The 11110-nt window shown below is 39.6% G+C and overlaps 2 protein-coding genes across 2 annotated transcripts; both read left to right on the forward strand.

Moving 5' to 3' along the window:
- The first annotated feature begins 5387 nt into the window (after window positions 1-5387).
- On the forward strand, window positions 5388-7105 carry LOC137198207 (4-galactosyl-N-acetylglucosaminide 3-alpha-L-fucosyltransferase 9-like). The gene has a single exon (XM_067611883.1). The coding sequence runs from the start codon at window positions 5495-5497 to the stop codon at window positions 6587-6589; it is 1095 nt and encodes a 364-aa protein (XP_067467984.1). The 5' UTR covers window positions 5388-5494; the 3' UTR covers window positions 6590-7105.
- A 2013-nt stretch (window positions 7106-9118) lies between these two features.
- LOC137198649 (4-galactosyl-N-acetylglucosaminide 3-alpha-L-fucosyltransferase 9-like) lies at window positions 9119-10261 on the forward strand. Its single transcript, XM_067612520.1, has one exon. It carries the CDS (start codon window positions 9119-9121, stop codon window positions 10259-10261), a length of 1143 nt encoding a protein of 380 aa, XP_067468621.1.
- Window positions 10262-11110: the final 849 nt, after the last annotated feature.

Raw genomic sequence — 11110 nt, forward strand, 5'->3', positions numbered from 1 at the left:
CTCCAGGCTGATGTGATGGAAACACTACTTTGCTGTTGGTGTACAGTGGGTGTTTTGTCTCTGTCCCTTGAGTGCACAGCTAGGGGAAACTGGCACAATCTACTAACACACTGCAAGATGTAATGAACCAGTGTCAGAAAACATGGTGTCAAAGCATTTCAATTATTCCTTGTCCGTGTACATGTATCTCAGTGGGTCCTGAATCCTTTAGGAGACAATCTAACAGCAGAGTCGCTGTCTAACCTGATGCTCTCACACCTACACTGATACATCTGAGATACAAAGGCAATCTCCAAGTGGCCCGCGGCGTCTTCGATTCCCCTCACTCCTCTAGTCTCCCAGGAGCGATGACAGATTGACATTTGCCCGGTGCTACACTCATTATGGGCCAGCAGCCATATATCTCCTAATGATTCAGTGCCACACTGAGAGTGGATGGCACCACTGAGAAGCTTATAATGGGCCTCTGGGGACACCGTAGTTCCAGGCACTTCCTGCTCACTCTCCTCTTTATCCACTTAGCTGGATAGAAGTTTATATATCTTATATATCTCCACTCTGCTGCCGCCTTGGGCCAGCACAAAGGATATGTGTGGAGGAGCAGGACCGGTATATGTCATTCCTTCCCAGGAGTTTCAGCTTTCTGCACTTTAATAAAACATTACTGTAAAGGGCAGGAATGATTATCCACAGTTAAAATTACATCCTGCTTGAATGAATTTCAGATTTGAATCATTATTTCCCCTCAAGCTGTCAGAGAGCAACAGGAAGAAGACAACAGCCTAACAGAAAACATTATGGCTCTAAATCTATCTACCTTTATCTCAGCAAGTGGAAAGTTTTCTTGGATGGAGTTAATCTGCTCTCTTTTTCTCTATCATGTACCCAGCAAGACTAGGACATGACAGCCCCAGCTCTTAAAGGAATACTTAGACATTTTAGGGGAAATACGCTTTGCTCTCTTGCAGAGAGTTAGATGATCTGTATGAAATGTAAATATACTGTAAGTCTACAGCCGGCAGTCGGTTAGCTTAGCTTAGCATAAAGACTGGAAACACAATACACATGAGAGAAATCAACGGTGGAGGAGAGCAAAGGCCAACACTCATCCCTCCTTTCCCCGTCTGTTTTTTCTTCTCTTTTCTTTGTCTTTCATCCTTAATCTCTGTTTGAAGGTAACAAAATCTGCTTACCAGCACCCCTAAAGCTTCCTATTTAATACTTTATCTATTGTTTGTTAAATCCACACAAAAACTGAAATTTAAAAAGGACAAGCTAGCTATTTTCCCCTGTGTCCAGTCTTTATGCTAAGCTAATCGATCGAGCTTATCATCTAGCTTCCAACATTATCCAACCTTTTTGCGTGTGGCTCAGTGACAAGGATCATTATCTATACCAACACATACAAATTTACATCCATCCATTTTTTCTTTACCACTTATCCTCTAGGGGTTTGCAGGGAAGCTGGAGCCAATCTCAGCTGACACTGGATGAGAGGCGGAGTACATCCTGGACAGCTCGCCAGTCAATCACAGGGCTAACATAAAGTATAGAGACAGACAACCATTCACAATCACAGGCAGTTTAGAGTCACCAATTAACCTAACCTGCATGTTTTTGGTCTGTGGGAAGAAGCTGGAGTACCCACGCAGGCAACAGGAGAACATGCAAACGCCACATAGAAAGGCCCCAGACAGCTGGTGGGTTCGAATCCAGAATCTCTGACTGTGAGACCACAATGCTAACCACTGGCCCACCATGCCACCCACAAGTTTGCAACTCTAAAAACATGGGAGAGTTATCCTATTTAGTACATTCAACAGAGAAAAATTCCTCAGCACAGTTTTATTCACATATTCACATATCAGCATGGGGTTCCTGTGTGACACAGTCACATTTTATTGTCACTGAGATCATAAGGGGAGCCAGAAGACCTGACATTAAGCACTTTTAACTCCCTGTGGTGTCCAGGAAATGAAGGTTACATCACAGCTACAGCGATAGAAAATAAATATGAATTTCTGCTGTTTGGGGTTAAGATAATAAAGACATTCTGGAGACAGAGGAGGACAGTAGTGTTATATCTGCTGGTTTAAAAAGCAGAAAGAAAGAGAGAGAGAGAGAGAAACAGAGAACGAGAGAGAGAGAAATTCAGTGTGTCATCAAGTCCGCCATTGATCAGAATCTACTGTGCAGTTCAGGCACCGGGCCAAAGACTGCATCTTATTCCAGACTAATAAAAGTCTGCTGGATCAGGTTAACAGCAACTTTCTACTGAAGCCGCTGCTATAAAACACAGTTATGTAACCAATGTCCCACAAACATAATATAGAGCCGAAGCAGTGACGCCACTTCTGGAGTGTAGCCACTAGATTCTGTTCGTCAGTGCAATCTCTCTTTGAGCATTTCTTTCATCAGCCTGTCTCTTTGAAATGTGTTTGTGGGGTTTATTGTCCATATTGCTGGTTTAGCTTTGTGGAAAATGGTGGTCATGAATAAACACAGAACCATTAAAGCTGCACTAACCAACGTTTTTATATAGTATTAACAAAGGATTAAATCACTGTAAAAAGGGTCACTATTCACACAAAGAATTATCACCCAACTCTGCAGTTCTCCTCAGCTGAGCTTTCTAGTGAGTGTTTTAGCATCTTTCAGGCCATTGTTTTGGTTTTTCCAGCCTGCAACTTTATTGTTTTGGTGGACTCTCACTGTTCTCATCAGTGTCAGACACAGCAGCTGTTTTCAGTAAAAAAGCTCTGATAAACTCAATATACGCTACTTTCCAAGCACCAAATGACACACTGACAGAGTTAGCACCAGCTGGTGAATATAATGCAACATTTAGCAGTGAACGAGCCAGACATTTCCTGGACCCTGCAGTGAATTAAAAGTGCTTAATGTGAGGTCCTCTGACTCATGATCTCAGTGACAATAACAGCTCAATGCAACCGTGTGTGTGTGTGTGTGTGTGTATGTATTTGACAGCAGGAACCCCCATGATGATACATGAATATGTGAATAAAACTGCACTGAGGTAGCTGATGGCTGATGGAGACCAAAACAGAGCTAAAAGGATAGTGAATATTGGACTAAATAAGCAACTGTTTGCTAGCACGCTCGTTTCAAAAATATGGTAATGTTGTGTTTACAGCTTGCTCCGCTGTCCCCAAGTGGACAAGTGGTTCAAATAAACAACAATATTACATTTGTTTTTTAAAAATGTTGCATCCCTTCAACAAATGGAGTGAACTGCATAGAATGCATTTGAGCATTATGGTCCAAAGCTGGCTATTTAATAATTTGTGTTATAAATAGCACTGTTCATGAACAAAACTAGGAGGTTCTGGTTTAACTTCGGCTCTCAAGTCTGTCCGTACCATTGTGTCTGTGTATTGTCCCTGTGATGGCATGACCCAATCTGACAAACACCTCTTACATCTATCACCACCTGTTCTTACCTTGTGCCTCTTTTGCCCCATTATAGTTGTCTCGTTGAGTCTTGACCAGACCTGACCTTGACCTGCCTGTGCTAACCCACAGTAGCTTAACAAATAACACGTTGCTGTCCATCTGCAGCATCAGCAGTGCCCGTGACCCATGGCAGGGGAGATCAGACTGTCACATGCCAAAATGGACTAACAACATGAGGCAACCAACTTGCTGAAAGATACCGAGTTCAGGCTGGACTTGGTGTCTTTGGTATCTCAGGCATGTGTGTGAAATTATAGAGTGACTGCATGCAGTAAGCGTTGCTGATACTGTATGTTGTGTTGAGGTCAGCGCTACAACTGACAGCTTTCCTCTGCCTTTAAATTACTGTGATCATTACTTGATTATACATACGGTACACGCTAAAGAATGATAAAAGATTCATGAACTCATGTGTTCAAATAAACCCTTGTAGGTTTTAATGTGATGTGTAATCAGTTCTTTTTTTTCTGCAGTAGCTGATAGATTGCATTTGCTTTCAGGATCCTGCTAAAAACGTGAATGTAAACACACTGGTGAAACAGTAGAGTTTCCAGTAACACACAGCTCGATGATTCTGTATCTTGTAGAAGCTGCTTTTACTCCGTAGTGAGTCGATTGATCATTGATCAGTTAAAAACCCTGTATGCACACACACACACGTAGACAATCTGAACCAGTTGATGTGTGTTTATTGGGTTGGGTTGGCTTGCTATACTGTCTCCATAGCTTGATTTTATTTAGGAAAGATGCAGAGGTAGCTACAATATTTGGATTTTTAGCTTTTCTTAGAAAGAGCTGGGAGAGGCATTCTGTCAGTGGAGCACTTTGTTCAAGATACAATCGTCTCTATGTTGAGAAAAGATGCTATGATTACTGTAAGTTAATGATCAGCAAGTGTCAAAGCAACTTCAAGTAGTGCTCTAAGTGGAAAAAAAATGAGATAGCATGTGGAAATAAAAAAGGAAACCAGCAAACTAGCACTTCTGTTGTCACCCAAATCAAGGGCAGCAACAGAAGTGCACTGGACTCCTGCTTTGAACTACAAATTTGACTTTCACATGTACATACGTACAGTATGTAAATATTTTCCCCTTTTTTTCCTTTCATTTGCATACATTCAGCTGTGGCTTTGATGTATCTGCGTCACTGATGGATGTGTGTTGGCTGTTGATGGTGGTTTCTGCAGGTGGAGGTGCAAGACGAAGATTAATCACAGTATTTTCCACAAGTTCTACATGTGGTTTTAGGCGCTCTCAGAAAGTCATTTGTAAAATGAGTTCTCTCGTTTGTCTTTTCATGTGCTTTTCATGTGGTCGGGACCAACTTGATCATCATAAATGATGGTGATGTGGTATGATAGTAGTAATAGCAGTACTGCATACAAAAACACAAAGAAGCACAAGCAAAAAGATGTGTCCAGCAGGGTAAGCAAATACAACTGGTTTCTCTTGCTGGGATCCGGAAGATAGCCTCATTTATTCACCAGTATTTACAAGTGTCAGAGACCTGCCACAGATGCTTCACTGAAAACCCAGAAAGTCATACAGCCCTTACACTCTATGAAAAGGTGAGCACAGCATGTTTTATGCAATGGTGATAATCTTTATTTCTATAAAGCAGTGGTTCCCAACCTAGATGTTGAGACCCGCACAAGCTGATCAACTTGAAAATAAGATAGAAAAAACAAAATTCTGCCACACAAAAACATGTTTATATTTCAGATTTTTATTTTAATTTTTTTTTTTTATAAAATACTGTATAGTTTTACCTTTTCAGGCCTCTAAAAACATTTTAATGAATCAATCTGAGAAGAGAAAGTCACTCTTTGACTGACCTGCTCACATCATATAGACATGCAAAATGAAAATCATAAGCATTACAAAGTACTTATTTTTCAAAGTCTCTTCTGTTGGATTGTATTATAATCTACAACTTTAGGTGCAAGTTTTGTTATGATTGAATTTGTTGCAACTCATAATGTATCATCACATCACTTTCAGTTTTCTGTCTCTCTCCGCAGATGATGACACCAGCTTCCAGTAAAACAGTGTGTTTAGCAAAGATAATTGCTCTTGGGCTTATCTGTTCTTTTCTTGCATACTTTCTCTATTTCGAGCCTCCATCTCTTGTTTGCCAATTTATATCTATGTTGGATGATGAGGAAGCTTTTAAAGGCATGGATCCAAATGAAAAACCCATAGTGCTGCTGTGGTTCTGGCCTCTCGGCGTGAAGTTTGATTTCAAAGCCTGCTCTACCTTCTTCAACATCGACCGCTGCGTCCTGACAGATGACAGATCCCTGTATGACAAAGCGCAGGGAGTCATTATCTTCCATAGAGATATAGACTTGCATTTGCGAAACATGCCGCAGGGCCCACGTCCTGCTTTTCAGAAGTGGATCTGGTTTAATGTGGAATCTCCAGCAAACACAGCAAAGAAACCAGGTCTGGATAACCTTTTCAACTTAACACTGAGCTACAGAAGAGATGCTGATATCACGGTGAGGAATGAGCTGATAATCAGGAAAACAGAGATGAAAGATGACTTTGTCTTGCCCAAGAAAGACAAACTGGTGTGTTGGATTGTCAGTAACAAAGATCCATCTACTGGAACAGCTGTGAGAGAGAGATATTACCATGAACTGGCCAAGCATATCAAGATACATGTATTTGGCAAAGCTTTTGCAGGGCACAGGCTGAGATATGAAGACTATTACTCAACTATTGCTAGCTGTAAGTTTTACCTCTCATTTGAGAACTCCATCCACAGAGACTATATCACAGAGAAGGTGAACGGACCCCTCGTGGCGGGGACAGTCCCTGTAGTTCTGGGTCCACCAAGAGAAAACTATGAACAGTTCCTTCCCTCTGATGCCTTCATTCACATAAATGATTTCCCTGATGCAAAGTCATTGGCAGAATTTCTGCTCCACTTGGACGTGAAGGACAAGGTGTACATGCGTTACTTTGAGTGGAGGAAGTACTACACAGCCACTCCTCATCTCCTGTCAATCAATAATGAATTCATTCAGCCCATCTGCCTCGCCTGCAACCACATGTCAAGAGACAAGACTTTCCATGTGGTTCATGACCTTTATAAGTGGTACTCTTCATGAAAACCACAATGAGAATATTATTTGTGGTTCAGAAATGCACAATAATAGCTTGAACCTGGCTAAGCTGCTAGTGTTGATGGATATTTTGAGTGATATATTATTCACTTTTTTAGGAGTTAGATGAGAATATCGATGCAATCTGTACGGTTAACATGAGGCGATACAGCCAGCAGACTTTTAGATAAGGTTATCATAAAGACTGCAAACAGGGAGAAACAGCTAGTGTGGCTAGAAATACAAATAGTCCAGAACTTAACCCCCCGCACAACCACATGTTGTCGTTCTTACATTTTAGTTTTTTGTATGGATTAAACAAACAAGATATAACATATGAATTACAAAGCTAAGACAACCAGCTGCTAGCTGTAGCCTTATATTTAACAGACTGCTGGAGTCGATCTTCTCATCTAACTCACAGCAAGACTAAACTGAACTGTTCCTTTAACCCGGATATTAAGGCATGTATTACCTCTGTTATTGGGTTTATCCTAAACATTGTCAATATAAAATGTCAAAAATGTGTTTAGTAATAATTATTAAAAGCTTTTCAGTGTCAAATGTACTAGTAGAGAAAAAAAAGTAGAGAAAAATTCAGGAAATGTGTTTTTGGGGATTGGGATTAGAGCTGGAATGATTATAGCTGACTAATTGATTAGTTGATTGACAGAAATGGCAATCATTTTATAATGAATGAATTGTTTAAATTTTTTTAAGCAAAAAACACCCAAAATCACTGGCTCCACCTTCTCAAATGTGAGTATTTTCTGGTTTTCTTCTTCTGGGATTGTAAAACTGCATATAATTGGGCTTTGGACTGTTGATCAGAAAAAACAAGCAATTTGAAATTGTGAATTTGGGCCTTTTCATAGTATATGAAATTTAACTTGAACCATTGTATGACCTACTTTAAATGATGAAGTGAATGAAGGAGAGCAGTGACACAATAAACAAGAGAATGACCTGTGAATAAATAGATGGATTATAGTTATATCATATCATATTATTATTAATATATATGTTATATATATTTATAGATTTGAGGGTGAGAGGGGGGATATGCGGGGGCTTGGAGGGTCTATACTATATGTGTGTTTGTATTTTTTCATTTTTATTATTATATAGTTTTGTTGCTATTTTTACCTTGCTTTCATGTCACTACGCTGCTTCACATTTTGAAAAATAAAGTTCAGTTCAGTACAATAACCAGCAGACTGTGATGAAAATAATCACGTCAGTGGTATGAATCACTGTCAGCAAATAGTCTGCATTTGTGAACACAAGCTTTGCATGGCAAAACAGGGCTTTTGTTTTTTTTTAGAAATTTCTCAAGCCTATCACCTGGTGTTTGCAGAGGCAGGCAAAACTCTATTCAAAACAGGTTTAATCTGTCCTCCTGTCACTTGCTGCCTGTTTTTGCATTGTTCATATGATCCAGTAGGACAAGTTAAGTTGGAGACAAAGATGCTTCTGACAGTTTGTGTCCAGTATTTGCTCTGACTCATCTGTCATGTCAAATGTTCATTCTTGCTTTCTTTGTGTTATTTTTACACTCACCTGAGTGGAGGTAAAAGGTCTGTGATTGGAGCTGAAGCGAATGATGATGCAAATGTATTCAATTAAAACATGACAAAACATTTCTCCACTAATTTAAGTAATTTTACCATTAATTTTACTTTTTTGGCAGGTTTTTGGATTAGGAATATTTGTGCTGATCAAAAAAAACGTTAATAAATAAAGTCTCCAGTGTGCAGTACTTCACTTTAATTATTGCATACCTTTATCCCAGCAAGTTGTAGATACTTTAACATCTTTTGAGAGTGATTGAGCAGGTTTCAAACTGAATTTTCTAAATGCACAATGACCAAAAACACAAATCAGTTGTTGTAAAGTCAAATCCCAGGGTTTTGAATATTTGACAGCCAAGTTGGAGAGATTGCTTATGTTAATGAGTAGGTGGAGCGTAAGTCGAATGTCACGTTTCAAGGTCTTAACCCTTGTATCCTACAAGGGATGAGAAAAGCAAAAAAATCTTCTTGAGTTGTTTCAGTTGTCAGACCTGTGCGGTTTCTCAGTTTGGATCCTGCAGAAATTCGACACACTCACCTTCCAAGCGGCAACTTCATTTAAATTTCCCAGGGACAAGCAAGTATTCTGACCAAATTTCTCTCTCATTTACACCCAGCTGCTTTTATTCTGATGAAAATGACCACTGCCAGAACTCAGCAGCAGAGCTTTTTAATGGGGTGGGGGGGCATTTCGTAGTGCATGCTCATTTGGATCCAAACTAACATTATATTATCATTACTAGCTTTTTATGCAACATGGTGTTATACTGTTTAAGAGTTTTTTAGTCAACCTTGAGATTATAAATTCTTGAAAAACTTGATGGTTTGATTTCACAGTTAGTTTAGTCACTTTAAAGTCCATGTGATACCTTCTATGAGATATTAAAATTGACATAATGCCAATAATCAGCTGAGGAAATGTTTTGCCAATGATAAGGGATTCTTCTTTCCTTGCAGATTTAATATGGCTTCCACCCCCATTTTTTGTGTTTTACGGGCCATCCTGACAGTGATTCCTGTGCTGGCTGGATTCATAGTCCTGTTTTTAATGTACTATAAGTCATTTCCATCTCCAAAATGTCATCCTCCCCCGGCTCATTCAGATCGGCTGACAAAGCAGGCTAATTCTCACAGCACGTCAGCGGTTACAAAACAGTCAAACAGCCCTGCAGCGACACAACAGACCGACAAGCCTATAATGCTGCTGTGGTTCTGGCCTGAAAACAAAAGGTTTGATTTTAAGGACTGTAAAAAGCTTTTCAACATTGACAGCTGCCACCTCACAGATGATAGATCTTTGTACTCCAGAGCGCAGGGAGTTTTGATATTCCACAGGGCTATCCTAGATGACCTCTCCAACCTCCCCACCTCACCTAGACCCAGATTTCAGAGGTGGATCTGGTTTAATGTGGATTCGCAGAGCAACACGCGCAGGATACAAGGCATTCAAGGCCTTTTTAATCTAACCTTGAGCTACAGGAGGGATGCAGATATCCACGTTCGTTGGCAACTAACTGTCAAGAAGAACACAGATGGAGATTTTGTGCTGCCCAAGAAGGAGCGGTTGCTTTGTTGGATTGTGGATGACACTGACCTCCACACAGAATCAGGGGAGAGTTACAGCTACTATCGAGAGCTTGCAAAACACATCCACATTGATGTTTTTAACAGCTCCAGCGCCGGGTTATTGAGGGGTGAGAACTATTTTCTGACCATTAGCAGCTGCAAATTCTATCTTTCCTTTGAGAGTTCAATTGACAGAGATTACATTACAGAAACATTCAGTGGACCTCTGGCAGCCGGCACTGTGCCGATAGTGTTGGGCCCACCAAGAAGGAACTATGAGGATTTTGCCCCAGGTACTTCCTTCCTACATGTGAATGACTTTGCTAATGCCAGGACACTGGCTGAGTTCCTCCTGAGGCTGGATAAGGATAATGAGGCTTTTATGAGATACTTTAATTGGCACAGATTCTATACAGCAAGACGTCATCTAACTGGGGAAAATCATGAGTTTGCACACGCTATCTGCCAAGCCTGTGACCATGTGGGTGTAACCAAGGAGTACAGAGTGATGCCTGATCTGTACAAGTGGTTCTTTCTGTGATGTGTTTATTGATCTCCCCTTCCTCTGCAATGATTAAACAAATTGGCATCTCACTATGCCAGAAGTCCTCATTATTGTATCATCTAGAAAAAACAATGCAACTTTTGTCTCAAAACAAATACTAATAAAACTTCTGATGAAATATGTGCAACTTATAGGGAGTCATATGGTGTGTAAGTAATAAGTGATGATATTTTTTTTTAAATGTAACTGTGGTTAATCAACCACAGAGATGAATATCCACTATAGCATCCAAAAATAAACCTTTAGAACTTTATAACTTTGGACCAAAGTCCATATACATCTTATTCACAGGCACAAAGAAGAAATTATGACTAGAATACATCAACCTCATTTCAAATGAGTCATGTTTCAAAGCTGTTGTCATTAAAGTTTGCTTTAGTTTTTAAAGTGATGCAAAAGATGATGCCTTTCTTGGAACTTTAGAGCTGTAATGTACATTGACCTGTATTCACCTGTATTCAATTTTTTATAGTTACCTCTGGTACTTTTTTCGCCATGCATATGATTTTGGTTTTATTTGCTGAGTGTATTCTGTGGCTTACTGAGTAACAGGGTCACTGTTTCTAGAATGAGATGCTGCTTTCATTTTTATTTGTTTATTTCCATTTTTCACTTCTCTAAGCACTACAAATCAAAATAAAAACAAATACAACCAAAACTATTATCATGGCTGGATACAAACAGGGATAAGTGAGAAAATAGGCTTTTTTATAATAGTGTACACGCTTACACATATGTGAACAACTAATTTACACAATAAAAATAATTAAATTACACAATGCCACCGTTAATAAACTGATTGTAAGCATGATGACAATTTAACAA

This window comes from Thunnus thynnus, chromosome 15 (assembly GCF_963924715.1).
Source record: "Thunnus thynnus chromosome 15, fThuThy2.1, whole genome shotgun sequence".
Classification (NCBI taxonomy): Eukaryota; Metazoa; Chordata; class Actinopteri; order Scombriformes; family Scombridae; genus Thunnus; species Thunnus thynnus.